This window comes from Gallus gallus, chromosome Z (genome assembly GCF_016699485.2).
Source record: "Gallus gallus isolate bGalGal1 chromosome Z, bGalGal1.mat.broiler.GRCg7b, whole genome shotgun sequence".
NCBI classification, from domain to species: Eukaryota; Metazoa; Chordata; class Aves; order Galliformes; family Phasianidae; genus Gallus; species Gallus gallus.
The window spans coordinates 25857056-25879077 of record NC_052572.1 but is presented as its reverse complement, the minus strand read 5'-3'; the positions used below and the strand labels follow the sequence as shown (position 1 = coordinate 25879077).

General features: G+C 40.2%; 2 protein-coding genes across 3 annotated transcripts in view; one reads left to right on the top strand and one right to left on the bottom strand.

Moving 5' to 3' along the window:
- The window catches only part of MAP1B (microtubule associated protein 1B), a 71569-nt gene extending 66443 nt beyond the window's left edge, over positions 1 to 5126 (top strand). Inside the window, exon 7 of the mRNA XM_004937371.5 lies at positions 515 to 5126. Within this exon, the coding sequence (XP_004937428.4) occupies positions 515 to 670 (156 nt within the window). The 3' untranslated portion in view covers positions 671 to 5126. The remainder of the gene's footprint in view (positions 1 to 514) is intronic.
- A 7617-nt stretch (positions 5127 to 12743) lies between these two features.
- MRPS27 (mitochondrial ribosomal protein S27) overlaps positions 12744 to 22022 on the bottom strand; it is a 46496-nt gene continuing 37217 nt past the window's right edge. For both annotated transcript variants that reach the window (XM_424803.8, XM_046905615.1), the window contains exons 9-11: positions 19949 to 20091; positions 17188 to 17343; positions 12744 to 13135 (exon numbers count right to left, since the gene is read on the bottom strand). In XM_424803.8, the coding sequence (XP_424803.2) occupies positions 12896 to 13135; positions 17188 to 17343; positions 19949 to 20091 (539 nt within the window). In that variant the 3' untranslated portion in view covers positions 12744 to 12895. The remainder of the gene's footprint in view (positions 13136 to 17187; positions 17344 to 19948; positions 20092 to 22022) is intronic.

The following is a 22022-nucleotide window of genomic DNA, read 5'->3' as shown; positions in this document are numbered from 1 at the left end:
CCCCTTCTAACCCTTCTGATCTATGGAGAATAAAACAGATTGAAACTCTTGGTTTAAAAGGCTATTTGGCTATTTATTACTATGCCATATACAACCTAAGCTTGGAAATCTTGCAAAGGAAAAAAAAAGTGAACATTCCACAGTTTGAATAGCAATCACGTGCAGTTGAATACTTCTCATGCATTTTCAATGTGATAAATAATGAAAATATTTGGCCATAGCCTCAAGGACTATCAATGCAGACTACACTTTTCTGCTTCTCTGGAAAGCTACATCTAAACAACTTACATAACAGAGACAAGGTTTTACCTCAATCAGCTGCCTCTTTACAGTCATTTTATCTTACCTACATAACTATTTCCTTTTTTCTGTCCATTTACCTTACTACTTATGGCATAAAGATCCACTCTTTACAAAAGGAAAGCATGTTTATTGGTTGAGAATTTAACAATTACTTCTCATCAGTTGTTTCTGTTGTCCATGTCTGAAGAGCTCTCCTTTTTTGTTGTTGCAGGTGACCTTAATCCCAACCCATGACTCAGAAGTGATGAGGGAATGGTACCAAGAGACCCATGAGAAACAGCAGGACCTCAACATCATGGTTTTGGCAAGCAGCAGCACCGTTGTTATGCAAGATGAATCTTTTCCTGCATGCAAGATAGAACTGTAAGAACAGGCCGTGCACCACAACACTAAACTTCATTTCCAGAAATTCTTCAGTTTGAAAACACTTTTTCTAAAAGTTCGACCCATCTATTTCAACTGCTGAACTATATACCTGCCAAATACTATACTGTGTCATGGTGATGCAAGTCACTAATATTTTTCAGTCTTTGCTGATTGCTAAGGGAAGTAACAACATTCCCATAGTAGGGTTCAGATTACTGCGAAAATACAGATCCAGTTTCATCTCCGCTGAACTTTTGGAAACCATGCACTAGCAACCCTAACTGACTTCTGCCAGGTATAGGCGTTTGCCCTCCAAAGAGAGGGCAAAGAGAGAGAAAGAGAGGGGTAGGAGGAGAAAGTAATAACTACTTAGATCTGCATTAGTCTCATGGCAATAGATGTACCGCTTACTGCAGTCTGCTTATGCTCTCGTATGAAAAGAAATTTTAAACTTTTTATCTATCTGAGCTATCACAATGGGGATACTTACTTTACAAAGTCAAATTATTTAGAAAATAAGAAGAAACAGAATGTGTCTAGGAAGGGACGTTCGACCTAAACTCTCATTAGCCATTTTCCACTTTAGTTTGAACTCTGCATACTGACATGCCATAACAGTCATAGGCCAAATATGCACATCATCTGAATCCCATCCAGCACTCTAAAACTTTCCTTTCAACATGCAGAATTGTTGGTCTAAGGCATGCTCCCAGTGAAAGTCCACTTACTCCACTCAGAATTGACCAGTCCATGTGCTTAAACACCCATGTCAAGTGTTGATTGACTGAAGCAAAATACCAAAGCAGTTGGGAGTACAGTAGACAAGTTGCCTTAGAAAGTGACTTGAATGTACAAAGAAACTTGATGCACTTATTTTTTACTGTCGAGACAGCAAATTTATAAAACAACTGTTTAGGATCATAGTTACACCAATAAAGAAGCGTGAGTGTGGTACTAGAAACCTATCTGACTGGTCAAACAGTTTGGTGCTATGAATTGCGTATGTTAGTCATGTGAACACTTCACTGTTGCACCTGGACAGCTCAACAATGCAAGATGAGCTTTTTTTCTTTTCTTTTCTTTTCTTTTTTTTTTTTTTTTTGAAAGTTTCTTTTGTACTGTGAAAGCAAGATTGAAGGGGTGTCCAGTATCAGAGTTGCAAAACTTACTGAAATATTCAGAATGATAAAAAGGTTGCCTGCGAGTCTGTACAGTATTCAACCTTCCTTTGTCTTACCTTATTTTACTTGTTTAATTTAAGAGTGAATATGGGAACAAATGTACAGAAACCTTTTTTAGCATTGCGTGAACTTTTAATAGATGAATTTTTAACAAAAAGTTTTCATTTACAGGAAAATGCAAAGAAAAATTTTCAGATGAAGGCAATTTTTTTAGTAGTTTTGTAAGGTAAATGAATAATGTTGTTTAAGGTTCTAGTGAGAATGGATATTGAGGTAAAATTAGTTGAAAATCATTAACTGCCAAAACCTTTTTTTGAGGTGGGTGAGGGGCCATTTTGACAGTAAAATTAATCTATTGAGAATGACAGAAGATAAGATTTGCAATGATGATTGCCTAGTATTTACAGGGATGTAGGCTACATTTTCAATCCTCAGAAGATCTTGCAAGATGATAGAACAAGCAATAAGCTAGAATAGGTCCTTTTCTTTTTCCTTTTGGTTCTTCCTTTCCTTTTTCCCCTTTCCTTTTTCCCTCTTTCCTTTACCTTTTTCCTTTTCTTCTTTCCTTTCCCTCTTTTTTTCCTTTCCTTCTTTCTTTCCTTTTCTTTCCTCCTTTTTTCCTTTCCCCCTTCTTTTCCTCTCCCTTTCCTTCTCTAGACTGCTTGCAGAGGAACAGCATGTAGTTCTGTGATTCAAGATAGTCTGGATTTTTAGTTTCAGAAATTTTACCCTAATAATAAAAGAAATATATTGCATTGAAGAAAATTTGTGAATTGGAAGTTAAAGAAGGTGTAAAGGCCTCCAAAATGGGGATATGTGCTGGTCTGTATGATTCGCTGTTATGGCTGGTATTACATTTCAAAATGTAGTGAACTATGACCTTATTTTATTTTCTTTACTTCTAATTTATTTCAGATTTACATTGTTAGGATATTTTTGTTTAATAGGTATACGTTTGCACTCCTAATTTTTATGAATTTTTTTCTTTCTTATGCTTTAGGGCCCTTTAATTGGGGCTCTTAAGGCCCATTCAATGCTGTGAATTTACTGTTTGTCAGTTGTTGGGGTTTTTGATTTATTTTTAATGTCTTCCTTTTTTCTTTTTTTTTTTTCTTTTTTTTTAGGTATCTCTAGCAATACTGTTCTATTTATTGCTACACCTTTTAAGTTTGTAAGAATAAGTCAGAATGACTATAGCACAAAAGGCAGTTAGAAGTGTGTTGTGAAAGCAAACATACTTGCTGGGCTCATAATCATTTACTTTAAATTGCTTTAGTAATACATAATCTTCAAAGTTTTAGGCAACGTGTTTGACAGAATAGTTGTACTGTTTCTGCAATTCTTTCTGCTTTGTCTGCTTTCATATGTAGGTAAGATTTCAAATTTTTTGAGAGGATGGGAACAGATCTTCTGGTTTTCTGACAAAAGCTGAAACAGTTTGTACCTTTGCTTTGGTAGAAAATCTGTTTTAGGCACAGCAGTGGTCCTGAGACAAATCTCACACCGGTGTGAATCAGGAGCAATTTTGCTACAATCAGGGAAGTTACAGTCACTTGATCCTACTGTAAATTAGAATCAAGCCTTAAATCTCTCAAAGTAAGTTTGTGATGGCTCAAGCATTTGTTTTACTTATTAAAAAAAAAAAAAAAGAAAAAAAAAAGAAAAAAAAAAAAGGCAGTTAAAGCCAATCTTAAAATGTACATTCATTTTCTGCTGCTACAATAATATTAAAAGCCCAGCCTGGCTCCTCTGAGGTATTGTAAGGCCCGTTCCATCCATTTCCTTTTAAATGGTAACCACGCCTGGGTGCAACATAGTGATGAACTCCCTCCTCTTGCCCTTTAATGTCTTTCCTGTCTGTGGAACTAATCTAACTGTGCTAGTCATAACACTACACAATTAGCTTAGTAACAGTCATCAAAATGTACCATGTACATTAATGATGAGTGCTGTTGATCGGCATAGATTTCTAGGAGCATGGTTTGTTATTGATTAATTATAAAGATTCAATATCTGAGTGTAAAGGACACTCCATTTAAGTGATGGTGTTATCCATAATAGCATCCCAGTCATGATCGTTATGCTACTAACTATTCTACTTAATAAAATTCAATGAAGAATTACCTTTAGAGATCATCCCCCACTCCTGAACTTGGACAGGGCCTCTCATGCATGCCTTTTCAAAGTCCTGTGGTGGGCCCGATGTCATTGACCTCTACTTTTTATCCCATCTTTCATAGAATTCACTTTTGATTTTTTAAAATTACCTTACATGCAGTGGTTAATGGAGATAACTGTGTATATGAATGTTTTTTTAAAAATTGTCTATGATAGCTTACTCTATTTAGGAGAGTTCCAGTACTCATTTTACTAAGATTTAATTGATTTGTTAATTGAATTTTGAATCCCTCCCACTACAAGCAAGTCAGCTCCAAAGAGCGCTTACTGTACATCTGGGACATTTCTGTCATATGCTTCTCTTTGTTCATCTGTCGCCAGAGGTTCTTGCTCAGTAATGATGTTTTGAGAGAATTAGTAATATTGTTGGTCTGGATTTGTTAGAAAAGGAGAAGTATAACCTTTACATTTGAAAGAAACTGTAAGCTTTCATCTTTTCACATAATAATTGAACAAAACACTAAAAGCAATTTGGGGTAAGCATTTCTTAGAATGCAGTTATATGGTCCACCTGGTTTAAAAATGTTTGGTACTTAAAAGAAAAACAAAAAAAGTCTGATTGTTGTGACTTTACAAAAAATCTAAAAAATTAAACAACTAAATAAAACAATGGCATATCAAGAGGTAAAAAAAAAAAAAGAAAAAAAAAGAAAAAAAAAAGAAAAAATAATACAAAGCTTCTCTGTGCTAGACTTGCTAGGAGCTCCAGGTGGCAGGAGCTACCTCTTCAAGACTGGGCTGTAATCACAACTTTAAAAGAACAAATCTGAAATATGCTTTCACGCATTTGCATGCAGCCATTTTCTTCCCAGCTATGGAAAGAAACAGTCTTGTTGCTACTGAGAAGCACCTCACACACCTCCTCTCTCTTGTTCTGAATGGTGTTTGTGTCAGTCTGCAGCTGTGTATGGTATTATGTCTTATAATCCTGCATCACTTCTATTCTATCCAGTCATATCTAATGTAGAAAATTAGTTTCCAGTGAAAGTAATATGTAGTGCTTTTATGATATTTGTGTGCAATATCCCCTCTTCCATTGAGGATATTTGATGTAAAAGAAACAAACTCAGTTCCACAATAAAATACAAAAGTGGTAAAGTGGTGTTGGCATGTTTCTTGTCTTCGTGTATGTATGTACTTATAAGTTTCCCTTTCCCTTCAGTCATGATTCCCTATTACTCAGAGTTTTGCTTGAGGTTTCAGTGACTATTTAATATCAGATAAGAACCATTTAGAAATTCAAAAGTAAACAAAGGTTACATTTATCTCTTTAGGTGTAGAATATCTCCATGATATACCATGATATGACTTCTTTCTGTTCTCATTTCTGTATTCCTCAGCAGCATAACACCTCATTTTCATTAAGTACACATTCAGCTGGCTGCGTCAAGAGATGGTACCCAATAAAGATATATCAGACCAAGCCCAACCTGGTTAGAAAGTAAATCTTTTCCAAAGCAGAGAGTTGGTTGCACTTTAACACAAATGCATTGCTTGTTTCCGGTGGACACAACCTCCATTGCCCATTGATCTTGGTGAGCAGGACAGAGCTGGTCAGCACAAAGGACATAGAAAAGGCTGGGAATTGAGGCTTTGTAGTTTTGCTTTATGGCAGCCATAGCAAGGTGCAGCAGTGACCATGTATGTCTTTCTCCTCAGTGAGCTGCAAGCCAGTGGGTGATGGTAACCAGCAGCATGCAGCAAGGGGAGCTGGCTCCCCAGAGAAGCCGTGTCACTGAGGGGTTTCCCTCCTCCTCAGACATCCTTTTTGTGAACCCTTCTCTTTCTCCAATTTCTAAGGTTGCATTTCTGACTTCCAATGGTATCAATAAGAAATATTGTTCTTGGCTTGGATTGGGCTGAGCGTGGTAAAGAAGAGAGAAATGAAGACCAGATGATGGGAGTAAATGCTGTGAATTCTATACTTCGAGTATAATCTTGCATGTGTTTGTGCCGAGGCTTTTTGAGCTTTGTGGTAGAGTAGCCCAATCCTTCTTAAAATATATTAAAATGAACGTTTTAGACAGGCCAGGTCAGGTTGCCATCTCAATTATCCATCTGTAATTGAAAGGTATGGCTCTAGATTTACATTGGTGGGACCACCCCTGGTGCCATCTTTTCTTCAGTGCATCTTATGAGGAGGGTTTTTGTTTCCACTAGTGTTGTTAATGAACAAGTTCAATCAGCTTGCGAAGCATTTCAGAAAACACAGGAAAATTGTAATCCCTCATGATAGGTCTCTTGGGTCTCTCTAAAATGATGGATCTGCTCTGTGGCATCCCAGACCTGGAGGCTGTTCAATACCAATTTTTAGTGCTTTATGTCTGGGAGGAAGCCATAGCTTTCCATGGCTCCTAGAAGAGAGGCACACAGAGTTCACTTGAGTAATGTCTATGGTGACGCATCATAGATCCAGCACATCCCCAGGGCTACAGCAGTCTTTCACTGCTGACTGCTCCTGCAGTCCTTACCTCACCTCCCATTGACTCCATCAATCCAGGCTCGCATGAAGCCCACAGGGCACTGTCCTCCTTGTATAGAGCCCAAACCAGCAGAGGATAAAGGTCTCCTGAGCAAAGCTGAATACCCTCAGCTTCTAGGGGATTTACTGGCTTTTGACTACATGCACAGCACCATTTCCACCTGAAATGAAATCATTTACATCTCCTGAAATATTGAGAACTAAGGAATCAAATCAGTGGGTTCTGCATGCTTCCTGAGCATCTATCTGGTGGTTTCTGTGGATTCCTACCACTTGATGTAGCTGCTTCTCCACCTTTCAGTGGCTCCAGCATCACTGTTCCCAGTGTGAGGAGGTGTGAGGAGGAGGAGCGTAGCTGCATCTGCTGCCAGCTCCACTGCCAAAGTGACTGCATGTTCCATGATTGGCACACTGCACACTGTGGATGACAGACAGGATATGTGAAATGGTGTCTATATCCTGATATAAACAGAGCTAATAATACTTGTATAAACTGTAGCTACCTTCAGATACCTGTGAAGGTTCAAAAACCTGTTGTGAATGGATCTCATCATATCTCAGTCCAGCTGTGTAGCTGAGCTTGAATAGCTGATACTAAGCTGAACGGCTGAGCCACTTAAATACTTAATACGAACCCCCTGGACAGTGAGCCAGGGTTTCCAGCAAGGGTTTACAGTTTCCAAAGATAAAATTACAGCAGCAGCTACCCTGTTCATTAGAGCAGAATAGACTTGAAAGTTTCGTTCCCAATTCATTCTGGGGAAGAACTGTCAGGATTTGCAATAAACAAGATATATTGATAATCCAGATAATTGAATGGGCTCCAGTGTTCTTTCTGTGCCTCAGGCATTTTCAATTCAGAATATGTTGGGAGCACTTGATTATATCAGACCATTTTAGAGCAGCAGCAGAGATGGTATCGTGTTGGTTGCTCAGAGTTCAGTGACAGCTTTGTGACTGCTGAATCACAGAATCACAGGATCATTAAAGCTGGGAAGACCAACAAGATCATGGATATTCCAGGCTGGATGTGGCTCTGCTCAGCCTGGTCTGGTGGTTGGCGACCTTGCACATAGCAGGGGGTTTGAAACTTGATTATCACTGTGGTCCTTTTCAACCCAAGCTGTTCTATGATTCTATGATCATCCAATCCAACCATCAACACATGCCTATGGCTGCTCTCTGGATGTGTAGATGTATCTACATATTTCTTGAACACCTCCAGGGACAGTGACTCCACCACCCCCTGGGCAGCCTGTTCCAATGCCTCACCACTCTTTCTGAGCAGAAATGCCTCCTACCTGAACAACCCCTGCTGCAACTTAAGGCCTTTGCCACTTCTTCTATCAAAAAGCTGAAGGCCTATCTGAAGGCTGTGTATGTCTCTGTGCAGACCTTGGTCCATGGTGGACAGCACAGTTTCTGTCACGTTTAGTAAATTTATTCTTGAACTGATGTTTCATGCCTAATTCTTGGCCAACATCTCATTCACAACAGTTATATTCCAATGGAGCCTCTGTCACAAGGTCAAGTGTTCCTCACGTATATCAGGAGTAGGTTTCCTTCTGCAGCAAAAGCGCCATGTCCTGGTATGAACATTTCCTACAATTACACTTCTGGGAAGTGAAATCTAAATTTATGTTCCACAAATGTACTCTGCTATTTTCTAGACACTTTTGCAAAGTTAACCCATACTGTCCCCCAAAAGAGCCCCAGCAAGACCCAGCGGCACAACCTGCGGGGTTGGATGGTGCTCTGTGAGCCAGGTCTGAAGCCAGGAGCAGTGTCCTTCTGTAAACATGGCCATCCCTTTCAAGGAGTGTGTGGCACAGTGTGCGCCAGCCTCACGTACACCAGGTCTGGTGTTACGGCTAATAGGGCCCATCTGCAGCAGTCTCCAGGCAACACTTATTTGAGCTGCAAGAGAATAAATACGTAATTTTCCCCTTGTGAATAATGCATACGACCTTCAGAGCTCTGCTGGGAGTGTTCTGCCAATGACACTTGTGGAAGAGTTACGTATTTGCGTACCTAATCAGCAGCATATTTGTTGTCTGCAGTGGATTTGAGCTGGGAAGCTGCAGACTTCCTAATTCAGTAGAGTTGATAGCAGAAGGCTGAACTTTAACTCCTGAAGTGCCGGTGCTTCTCCCAGCAGCAGCAAAGCTTGTGCAGACATACTGAGGAAGCTCTGCTCCTTAAGGATTAGTTTCCTTTGCAGCGCTGCAGGGGCACTGGGCCTGTGGTCACCGTGCATGCATGCAGCACTGTGACTGCAGGCAGACGCACTGCTCCTGGCACAGGGAGCCTTTATCACATAGATAACAGGATAAGAAGTAGGGAAATCATTCAAAAACTATCATGAGGAAGGACATACTCCAATGATCTACAAATGCACTCTTAAGAGAGAAACTGAAATAGCTTTAATTCAAATCACAGCTGTAGTCATGGAAGAAAACAGGATGCGAAGGAACATTTCCAGGAGAGGCAATTCACAGAGAGATTGTGTTACTACCAAGAGAGATTCCTTCAGGGAGCACTGCAACAGCCCTGTCTGCCTGCAGCAGTGTCTGGCAGCTGTCTGACACGCAGCAAGGGGCAGCCACACTGCAGAAAGCTCAACCGTGGCCTTGTGAGGAGGGCTTGCTGGGTTGTGAGCTTGCATCTACCATGCACCAGGGTGCAGAACTAGAGGAACTCTGATCCTTTTTGTATTTGTAGAGAACATAAAAGTAGGGGTTTTATATGTTTATATGCACATATGTAAATACTGCCTTTGGCATCAAAGCTTGTGTTTAAGCAGCACTGGATCAAACACTACTGTACAGCCTCTGCTCACCCCCCTCTAGATGAAACCAGCTCCACCACAGCAGATGATGGCTGCCACAGAGCCACGGGCATCTGCTTAGAAGGGCTATCTGGGACCCAGACTCACTTCTGGGAGCTGCTGAAAGTTTGGACAAATTCTGTCACAAAGTGACCTGGGCCATTCTTCCATCTTGAAGGATGCAGGACCCAGGAGCAGATGTATGAGGTTTTTACTGAAGTTTAGCCATGAGCACAGGACCCCTGCCCCATCAGGAAATGACAGGCAGAGCCCCATTGCAACCTACAGTGGCTCCCACAACCCAGCCAGATGCAGTGTACACACCTGGTCCCTCCCCTGCCCAGCCCCAACCCCACAGACCATCTCTCCTGGGCCACGCACAGCACAGCTCCTGGCACTGGGTGGGTGCAGCCCTGGGCAGGCTCCGGCCTTATCTGTGCTCCTGCACACCTTGCTCTTCTTCTGAGAGAGAGCAAATGCAGGATAACAACTGGATTAAGTAACAAACAAATAACACTGCTCTATAATCAAGACCTGACAAAGCAGCATGTGAAGTGCTGTTTGAAGATGGGAAGTTCAATTCAAAATTGCGCATTAATCAAGTGATTTTTACTAAGCCCCACTTCTATGATATCTTCAGGAAATCCTCATCCAAGGCCACCATAATGTTACATTTAGTGGAGGGACTGGGAAAACCATTACAAGGCATGCGGCTGGTATGTGTGCACTGCATCTGCAAACTGGGGCTCCCAACCTCCTCACTGTGAGCAGGGCTTGAAGCTTTGGGTGCCCTGCTGCCTGAGACAGAGGGGGTGTGCAGACAGGGCAAGTGGGAAGGAAATGGAGGTGGCTGGACGTACAGGAGGATCAATGGGGAGATCAGAGGGGAGGCTGTGCAGCAGAGAAAGCTGACGAGGGGCTGCTGGCAAATTCAAGAGTGTACAGGTAGGCTTGTGGGAAATTTGGTTGATGAGAAGACAATGGTTTGGCAGAAACTTGTCACTACTGAGATGGTGGTGAGACCTGGAGTGGGGGAGCAGAGAAGATGGGAGACAAGTGTACTGTGGAGAAATACATACCAGTGGCATGCCAAGGAGGGAAGAGGGGTCTGGGTGTGGGGCTGGTGGAAACATCAGAAGAGGTTTCTCACTCAGGGTGATGCTGAGCTGAGAGATTCGTGACAAGACTGGCCAGAATTTCTTGCTCCTTAAGCTATGAATGGTCTGAACCAATTCCATGGGTACTGGGTTTGGTGCCTCTTGTCTGGCCGCCACAATCTGCTCTGATGCCTGCAAAGCACTTCGTGGGGAAACTCCCTTCTCCCGGGAGCAGGGGGCAGATGGGAGCAGATTAAAGTCCATTGCAGAGTATGTATTATCCATGGTGAGGAAAATCTCTCCTGGAGGACAAGGTCACACAACACTTGTTCTCCACAGTCTATTTAAAGCTCATGCCTGGATGAAAGGCTGTATCTGCTCAGAGTTCTGGCTACAGGCCGGGCCAAAAGCATTCAAACCCAGTGCTTAAGAGTAAAAAAAGGAGGCAGCCTGCAATATTAACAGGTTGGTCAGTGCTTTGAGGAAGATTTTTTTCTGTTGCTATAGCAGTTAAATCTACATAAATGGTAAGGGGGCTTAGCTATGTGGGAAGTGATGCATGCTCTGTGAGATAGCAGGGACGTGGCAGCTGGCTGCTTACTGGAGCCTGATGAGCATTAGCATCCTGGCATGTCCACCCAGCAGGGTGAGTGAGCAGAGATGAGGCCAGAAACAGCCTCTAGATGCTGCCAAGAAAGAGATGCCAGCAAGCAACTAGAAGCATGGCAGTGTACACTGTGGCCTAGCCAGACAGTATCTCATAGGCATGGGAGCAACAGCTGAGATGGCTGAAGCCATACAGCAGACCCTCTACATCTTAAAAATGTGACAGTGTGCAGAATATCCCTGGAAGAAGAATTCATTCTTTTATCAAGAAGCTGAGAACAAAACTGGATGATGCAGGATCAATTGTGAACCTTTGGAGGTACAACCCATGTTCTCATGCTGAAAAACTGAACATAGGCACAGGAAGGACACTTCAGTCTCTTGTAGCCAGCTAGGAATGCTGATCTTCAAGCCACCAGTTTTAACAAAATTGTTCTCAGAAGTGTGTTGGCCTCCCACTCTCCCTTAAGGCTAGAAAGCATTAGGAGCACTTAAGAGGAAAAAAAAACTTCAGGAGAATTGATAAGAGCAAAGTTGCCTGAAAAGGCTACTGCTGGATTAGTGAGGCCAAAACACATAATCACCCCCTCACTTGGAGACTGCACTGCTACTGCACTATGGGACAGACCACAGGAATTGCTGACAAGAAGTGCAAAGAACCCTACTGTCATGTTCTCAGATGTGAAAGAAATCAAGTTGTGAGTGTACTCACTGGGAATAGGCAAAGTATTTGGTGAATGCCAGTAAGATGCCTAACTACAAATAAGTTCAGAGAATTGCAGCATGTTCTGTTCTCAAAGGATTTAGTTAGCGTCTGATGTGAGATTTAGAGCTCTAAGGCTAGACAGGTGCATGATAAAACTGGAAATACTTCTCAGATACTGTGGTAGAGCACACTGAGGCACCACTGTTAACACAACAAGGTGCCATAGAGAAAGGCTGTTGTCAGGGTCTCTCTCTTTTTAAGGAGCTTGCCTGCAAGAAGCTGCAGAAAATCGTCTCGATAAGCTTCTGTGTCAACAGGGAATGTAAGCATGATGCAACCCACAACCTTTTCTCCCTTGCCATCTTCTTTTGCTCTCTATGAATAGCTACATTATTTTCACAATCCACAGACTAGGGCATGGGATTATGTATGCAGCTGAGGCAAAAATGGGATTAGGTCAAAAAAGAACCATAAAACAGTGCCCAAAACATAAAAGGAAATGCAGTGCAGAATGAGGCCCATTTGCTGAGATGACTGTACCCGTTTCTCTACTGACCTTAAAAGTGGAGCAGGGATGTGCTAGTGAAATTGGAAATTTCTCAGTTCCTCACAGGAAAGCATTTTTATAGGCACATCTAAGTGCCTTTGCAAGTGCTAACTCCCTGTTTCAAAAACAGTCTGAAGTAGGCTTCCAGCTCCGTGTAGACTAGCCTGAATTTTCCAAGTGGCCAGGAAAAAAAAGCAGTCAACATACGTTAATCCTCTTAGTGGCTAAGTTCAGAGTGGCCCAGGCATTCTTTTCTGTGAGAAACTCACACTGAAACAACTTGTGTTTGAAATTTTTCCCTCTTCTTTTGTTTCTTCTACCCTCTACAACTTTTACCACAGGCAGTGCCTTTGTTTCTTTGTGTTGTCTCCATACCACCCCCTGCCTGGCTGGCAACAGGAAGAAAATGTATCATAAACATGATGATTTCTAAACCACAAATGCTTTTGCTTCAGGAAGCAGGCAAAATGGAAATAGATTTATTTGCATATAGTAAATAGTCACATACAGTCATATTTGCAGCAGTAATTAAGTGAAATACTAATAGTGAACAGTTCACATACAGAGGAATGCATACCACTATGGCAGTCTGAATTCCAGTATTAAGCAGATGCCTTAGCTAGCTTCCTAGCTTCCAGTTCTTGCTTAGCTTTTTCTCTCAATTCTCTTTCTCTCTCAATGAGAAATGCTTGTTCTTGCTCCCACTCCTTTAGCTTCTGCTCATGCTTTGCGATGTCCTCCACTTCACATGCTGGCAGCTTTTCCTTGACGAGTTGGGTGGTCAGGGTTAACAGGCTTTCAGATTCAACCTTGCCAAGTGAATGCAGCTTAGAGTACAGCTCCTACCACAAAAAGGAGAATTTGAGGGGGACAGAGAAGGAGAGAGTCAGTCACAAAATGATCAGTGACAAAGCACTTCCCTGTAACAACCAATATATAGTTGTCTGAATCTAATGACTAGCTGTGCTGATCCAGGCTGGTCATTTTGTCCTAGCTAAGGATTTTAACTGTGGTAGCAAGTATCACTTCTTTCTTTTGAAATGCTAACCTCCAAAATAAGTTTTTCTGAGCAATAAAACTGAAACAAGAAAGTTCTATTACTTACTGAAATTCTCTTTATTTTTCCAAGTGTAATCAGCTGGTATAAACAAAGATCAGCTGACCAGTCAATCATGAAAATTCAATTTAAGCACCTTTTTTTGTGTCTTAACTCAAAGCTGACTGACTGATGTGCTCCCCACTGCCTGCATTAGCATCACTCTCCACAGATGCAAATCACTTTAAACACTTGCTTACTAATAGCATACTAAGTAGCTTCCATGATTTTCTACCAACAGTTACTGTGATCTGAGGTTTCACTCTGTTTACACACACTAGACACAGTAGAGCTAAAGCAAGTAATATTTATTCAGGTATATTCTACAATGTAACTAAAAATATAGCTTTAGTAACAAACTGCAATACTTCCTTGAGTTTTACTTACTTAGAGCTCATACAGCATAAATATATTAATCCACTTAAGATGATGAGTCATCGAGTGATACTATTTCTGGTTTTATGGAATATTTGGCCTGATGGCTCTCTAACGAAGCTGATTAATTGCCTTAAAAGTGCAGATACACAGATAGCCAGGAAAGAGTTTCCTGGGGGAGGAAGACAGCTTGGCACTGGCACATTCCTTAACCCTTGCTCATTCATGAGATAGGAACACATTTTCCTGATTGTTCTTTTAAATAAAGGACTTTACTGAAATAGGCACTTGCAGAAATGTTTAAAGTAAGCAGGTATCCTAAAGATAGGTACACCCATGTGCTTCTTTCATGTGTTCTTTGAATAAACCCTATTGATTTGCACTGCAAGATAAGTGAAAGAAGATGGGATTATTAATCATCACAGAGAACAGCAGCTCTGAGGGCACAATGACATTCAGTCTTCCATTCCCAGTTATCACTGGGAGCTTGCATGCTATGCAGCTGGCCCACAGCGCTCCTCTAACCCAGCACCCACTGCAATAGTCTGCAAAGGCACTGCAGCTCAACTCTAGCCTCGAGGCTATGCCTTCTTCTGAAAAAGGAAATTGGAGAGCTTCTTCTGATACCTTTTTACCTCTCCCCACCTCAGCCAATACAACTACAACAGGTTTTCTGTTTTGTCAGACCCAGGGAAGTCTGAACACGACTGACAGCAGATATAAAGCTCTTTTAAGACTATGTGTGCAGGTCAGAGGTGCTTGGGAATTTGGCTCTGTTGCCTTTGATTTTATGACAAAGTTTATAAACAGAAAGAATGTGACATTACTGAATTAAAACCAAAATTAGTACTATCTGTATATTTATCTCTCTTCTGTTTGAGCTATGAGTGAATTTACAGTATATCCAGAATAAATACGAAGACAACATGGTTTGGGTTTGGGAAATGGATACAATTCCTGATAAGTGATACAGAGTCTCCCTACTACCCACTATGGAGGATATGCTGGAAAGAGAGTTTGTATGCTAAAACTAAGCAGTATGAAACTGAAATAGAAGAAATGCAATGAACTGGAAACTAGCTGGGCCTCTCTCCTAACCCATTACCGGTACTACTGAACTCTGGAATCTTCTCTGGTCTGCTGTAATACATTAGTGAAACTCACTTAAGAAAATAGCTATATCCTGCAGGTAGCAGAAGGGCACATTCTTAAATGGCAAACTCATTGATTTTTATAAGCAGTCTCCAGGGCTCTGCACGCAGATAGAGAAGGTACACTGCTTTTAAAGAGGGTGCTCTCAGCATTTATATGATGAAATGCTTGCCCACTGATCACTGACACAGATGGAAGGAGTTGCCTAAGGAACACTGTACTGATAGCATGCCTCAGAATATGATATCTGGAAACAGGTAATTACAACATGAATGAGAGTGTAAGACACAAGATTCTAAATTACTGCTCTGAAGGCTTTATCTGGAAATAGCCAAAGGCTCTCAAGTCCTGCTTGCTGGAGGTGAAGGACATTCTGCCTCTCACGTATCTAATTTCCTAAATAGGCTGCCACAGCTTTTTCAGGCACTTCTACAGGTGGCTCTTTCAGAGGTTTGCACTAGACATAAAGTCCAAGACAGTGTAGAAAACCATGTAGAACATGGTACAGAAACTGTATGTCTGGACAAAGCCCAGATGCTTCACCTTGAGTGCCCAGGTATATCACTTGTGAAAGAGAAGTGGACAAGCATAAGACAGAAGCAATTTATTTTGAGCACCAGGAGAAAGAGTGGGACATGTTTGCTAACACAGGGCTGGATGAAGTGCAACAGTCCTTTCAGCAGCAGAAGTGCAATTTCTGTATTGGGATTAAACAGCATGTGCCAGGACACTGGCAATGAATGCCAACATCCCAGGTTTTTTCAGAGCAGTCAGACCCATAACTTCCTATAGATCTATATGTATTTCTAGTGTACTTTCACCTCTGTCCTGCTACTTTTTAGGGGTTCAGCAGGGAAAACTGACTGCTGCTGGCTTAATTGATTTGAGAGAGGAGTATAATAGCTCTTCCAGACTTTAGCAGGAGTGGCATTCTGTCTTGGAAGCTCATTTTCCTCATCAAAACAATTGGAAATTATGGCTTCTTTATATATAAACTTACTGTTGGATACCTACGCTTCATGTAACTGCTGTGTATTTCCTTATATTCAGACTTCTCAGAGACCTTAGAGATAAGGACGGACAAAGTAGTTTGTTTGATCGATATCAGGGTACTCATTACTACATCACGGAATGCCTGAAACGGGGTTAATTACAGAACTTGAAGAAAGGTTGAAGCAATGAGAAAAATATCTTCTTGGCAACACTTCCCCACTGTTTGACATTTAGACCTTGTTTTGATTATTTTGTTCAAGGGTAGACAATGGATGGCCAATAACAGACACAAAAAAATGCCTCATTCTCTCCTTCAAAGGGCATGTGTATTTACCTAACTCGCTGTAATTCATCCAAGCATGAATTATCACATGCTGTCCACTCATTCATTCCCAAACACTCCAAATACAAAGTCGTAAGTGCTTAAGTGTAATATTCAAAGATTAGTGGTAAATAGTGTATATAAATATAAAACAAAGAAGGGAAAAGCAACTGTTGGCAATGTGAAACCATATGGTAATAGTCATCTAATTTCTGAAATTTCTTTAGAGCAACTGTCTGTATTCAGAGCTGTTCAAGGTCATGACAGCAACAGTGGAAACTGATGGTCTAAGGAGAAAGCATTACTCCTGGAATAATAAGCCAGAATAGTTTAAATCTGGGGTATTTGATTTTTACCACAACACAAATCAGAGATGATTAAATAAAATGGGCTTGTTATATAGCTATGAGATGATTAAAAAAAAATACCATATAGCTATGCTGTAATGTTTGAATTTCATATTGTTGTCAATAATGTGACAAACTGAAGATAAAAAGGAAGACAGATATCCTTACTTTATTATCCAGACTGAAAGTATAGGATGCAACTTTTGTATTTGATGTACATAAATGGACAATAAATTTAGGATGGTCTCATCTCTAGTACAATTTATTTTAATGAGCAAGAACCCACACAAGGTCAGATAATGGATCTCTAATGACATACCACTTTTGCAAACAGCATTTAGATTTATCATTCTGATGTATGAAAAGTGAAGATAAAATCCCAGCAGACAGACAAAAGACAAGTGGCCTTAAGCACTTATTTGTCTGAAGGCTGCTTCCTCTTTGAGTAAGTGAAAATGTAAGGTGACATCAGTTTCAAAAATGCCAGGTAGACTCCTGGTGCACTGAAAGAGTGTCATTCTACTACATAATCTGTGAACTTATTTATCTCCTAGTATGTACTAAGGAGATCTACAGCTTAGAATATTTAGATGAACAAAAGTTTCCTACCTTGAATTGGCTGTAGTACTCGGGTATTTTAGACTGCTCCGTTTTTTCTGATTCTGCATATTCTGACTTCTGTTCTACTTCTTTGGCTTCTTCAGATGGTTCTGGACCAGGTTTTGCTTCGAGGACAGACCGTAAAACGGTCTCCAGAACATCAACCTGGGCAATCACATTTGTCATTGTTAGCATAAACTGTTTGAAACTACAGTGTGACTAATACCACTGTCAACTTTACAAACAGCTTTGTAAGTTAGCGTGTAGTTCCAGATGACAACTCTAAATGATAAATTCTAAAAGCAGACAGACTCATTCTTGGAAGAATTCAATACTGCATTTTGGACTTTTGAGGTTGGACATTTTGAAGTCCCTGCAGCAGAACAACTCTGTCAGTCTCTGTCAACAGGTCTCTGTCAACTCTCTGTGAGTCAGGCACTGACTGGTAATTGAGAATGCGTCAGGCACTAGACTAATGTCTCCTCTAGGTCTGATACTTAGCCATAAATACTAATGCTAAACAGTAGCCCCTGTGACAGTGTGATACACAATCACAGATACATCTAAATAAGATGTTACTGTGGAACATCCAAACAATATAGTATTTAATAGATCATCCTGGTTCCTCTTTCATGAAAATAGGAGGGAAATCACTTGTTCAACAACAACAACATTCATTTCTGTCATAAGCTGGGTAATTTATCAGGAGAAATGGAAATGTGGCATACAACATATTGGTATATTTTTAATCTCTATGGCTCTTGTTTTTTTCATGTTCTCCACTTGAGAGTTACCAAGAGAACCACCATCTCATAACTGAAGCTGCATCAAAAAAAACCCAAAAAAACAAAAAAACAAAAACAAAAACAAACAAACAAACAAAAAAAACCCTCATTAGCATCACTGTGGAACTTACTAAATTATTTCCTTATCAATTATTGATACAAAATATGGAATTGATAGATGGATGCTGCTGCTGTTCTGGGAATAACATGATTGTCAGAACTTAAACTACTGAATGCAGGCTGACTGCATTTTAAAGTTCAGCCTTTACAAATATAAAGAGCTGTTACCCTTCTGTGAATCTTTATTCTAAATCTTTATCAGTCTGAAGAGGTAACTGTGTAACCTTGGAATCTATGAAATTTGCCACAAGCAAAAGGTCTCTTGATACCTATAAGGTTTCATTTTTGTAGCATAAGTATATAATGCTGAAGAATAAAAATGAGGCTTACTTGAAATAACATTCTTAGCACTAAAATGTAATTCATAAACTACCAATGCTGAAACAGGATAAAAATCAATGAAATTTTAACTACGTACTTGGAAATACATAAATTCTCATCTGGAGAGTTTCTCAAACAATCCCACATACCAAAATTTGCTTGTTCAGAGTTAAACAATATAGCACAACACTAAACCAGTATTTCTGTTCTGACAGTAATAGAAACTCTTTCTGCCAATAGTAATGGCAGAGAGAAAAAGAGACCTTGCTAGTGAGAAACAGAGGAAAGCTTAAATCCTGAAAAATAAGTGATTGATAACGATCAACCAAATCACCAGAAAATGTTTACATCAAAACTGTGCAACTAAAAAAGTTTCAATTTGAAAACTTCATGTTTAGATAAGAAAATTTATTCAGCTAGAAGATAATATTACATTTTAGAGAAGAATCAAGTTTGAAAAAACAGGATTATATCTTTTTCAAGTGACCGCTATTGTGCAGGTATGTCAGGACAATGATATACAACATGGCCTGTACTTACTAGTGCCATGACCCAATACACCAGATGCAATCCTGTTTCAGCACTAGGATGTTTGCAGATTGCCCAGAAAAGTCTGAGGAGTTCCTTAATTTGTCAAATGTTTGTAAGTAGAAAAAACTATTAATCTATTAGGCTAAGTTCTTCAGACTTGGATAAAGAAAGAAAACTGCTGAATCAAACCCCAAATAATAAAATGGTGGAGGTTTCAGATGTAACGCTTCCTTCCTTGTCTTAATCCATTATTATGTATTATGAAGACCTGCTTCTCAGTACTGAGCATCAGGAAAACCAGCTGATCAGTGACCTGGCCTTTGTACATCAAAGGAAACACAGAGCCTAGTACTGGTGCAAACAAAGGGGAGACTCCCATCACCATGCAGCCCTTCTGGAAAGAGCACCTGGAAGGGATGTTGAGAGCCTCAGTGCTTTTTCTATGTAGCATCCCATGTGTGTGGTTTACTCCACCTAAACTGGCTGGTCCAGGAGCAGCCTGAAGCCTCAGAGTGATTCAAATCCCAGCATCTCTTAGTCAGAGCTAACATCACAAAAAGACCAAATCCACCCATCCTCTCCATAAGAGCACACTGCAACCCTTCTAGAAACCACTCTGAACTGCCTCCAGAGCAGTACCATTTAGGACACAAAACCACCTGAAAGGACACATAGAATTAGCCATGAGCAGCACAAGACATGACATTCTATCTTCAAGTATGTGTCTAAGTGAACTGGGAAGTACCTCAACAGGAACATAAATGGCATGTAGCAACAGCAGATACTTACTCCCGAGGACACAGCGATAGACATAATTGCTGGCTTGCCAACTAAAGCAGTATCTCTGTTCTAAACCACCTCTCTTGGACAACAAAGAGCTATGAAAAATTGCTGGGCCTAGAAAGGTCTGATATCTTCTCATTAGCAAGGCAAGTAATTTACAAGTTTTACTGCAGTTTGGCATGTATGTAATTTCTTGTTTTATGCAGGTTATATGCCGTTTTCATACTTACAGCTTCTTGGCAGATTTTGCTGTCTCCTGGCAAAGAAGCTACATTCTCCATCACCTGCAAGGCTCTATTTAAGTATCCAGGTGTCCACATCAATGGCATTAGGTCGTATACAGCTCTTAGACCTTTATTCAACTCCACTTTCCCTGTGATAAAAACAGTACTTTCAGATTAGTACTTGAAAACTCAAGTCCTAAGGAAATCTGTAAGAGTTAACACTGTTCTTTGTGAAAAACCAAGTTTCTATGTTTGTCTGGTAAAAACAACATTCTTTTCTACAAAGCTGCTTTGGCAGAATTGTTATTATTTTACTTAAATGAAGTGCCTTCTGTTTGCCCAGTTTCAGGACTATCATCACAGAATCACAGAATGGCCTGGGTTGGAAGGGACCTCAAGGATCATTAATCTCCAACCCCCCTGTCGGGCAGGGGAGGTGTTTGTTTCTTATTCCTATCTACTTATTTTTTCCATCACCTGGAAATTTTGTTCACATGGAGAAGAGGAAAAGTGGAGAAGGTTTCTAATTGTTTGGCAACTACAACAGCAGTTCTAGACAGGATTTCTGAACATCTCTGACAAACAGTTCCAGAGCCTTCATGGACTCACTGTGCAACATGTGCCCCCCAAATCTGAGAGGCTGGACACACACCTGTGGTTTCAAGGGTCTATTCACACATGTATCAAGGCCAGATTGTATGCGATTAATAGTACATGCTCTGAGTAACTGTACAGCTCAGCTTATTTCTAGTTGGAACTTCCTAAGAGAAAATATAGGAGACCTGTCAAAATGAAATCTTGGTTCTTGATTTATGGTACTGTGCACTGAGGTCTTCATGACTTTAGCAGGACCTATGACGATGTGCAGCACTGCGGACAACGTGGTGTTTCTTCTGAGGTGAACTTGAGTAGAAAACATGAAATTCCCATTCAACACAAATGAGGAAATCTACATGACATTCCAGTTTGTGGGTACTAATTGGCAATGAATGTCACCCTAAGCTCTTGATTCTGTCATTATCAATGAAAGAAAATACTACGACTTCAGTGTAGCTTATCAGAGCTACGCATCCAGTTTCTCAATTGAATTTAAACTCTGAATACAATAATGCATGACTGTGAAAACACAACTTAATCTTCTTCACAGAAAAATAAGGTAACATGGGCACAAAGCTTATAGACTACAGATAAATTAAAACAGCCAAGGTGCTTTAGGCCACTCTGTGCCTGAAGACATCTTTCACTCTTTCAGAGGTTGGTTCCATTAGTGCTGGCAAGACTGTGGAATATGTGACATAACAGTAAATAGCTTTTGATCTACTGAATGTCAATGTCATGGAACAAGTACTACTGCTCACAAACACCAAAATGCACTTATACAGACGCTACTCAACCAATCTATATGGCACAAAACTGAATGCCAGTTAACAGCAGCTTCATGGAATATCAGATTTCCAATTAGTTTTCATATTTATTCCCCTTTTTAACTAAAAATGAAGTTTTAATTTTACAATCACGATAAATCAGAATCATCAACCTAACTTTGTCATGACATATTGTATTTTGAGGTCATATTTTAAGAACATGTACACTTGTTATCATCCTGAATGAATTCTAGAATAAAACGTAATGCTGTAATGGAACAAATGCATAACCACACATTCTAAACTAAATTATTACTTTCAATTAAATAATCATTTTGCAGAGGACAAACACTGTCTGGACTATACTCCTGTGAACGTTACAGGAAATTCAATAATTACTTATTTCTTCTTTCCCATGCCATATCCTTCTTCCCTCCTATCCTGGATGTACTCTGATCTAGCTGCTCTTCAAATAGTACTGCGTATCATTAGCAGTGAAGGCTCCTTAAAAGATATAGGATAAAGGTGCTACTACCTGCTATTCACAACAGAAACACTAATGTTGTGGTGACTAATAATACTTTATTTAAATATTCTAAACGTAGTGTTTTTCAGGTTGTGGCCACTGAACACCTTGGGGTTTAAGGATTATTTTAAGCTCAGTAGTTTGAATTAGAAAAAAAGCTGATTCTTCATAACTGTCAACTGTGTTCTGT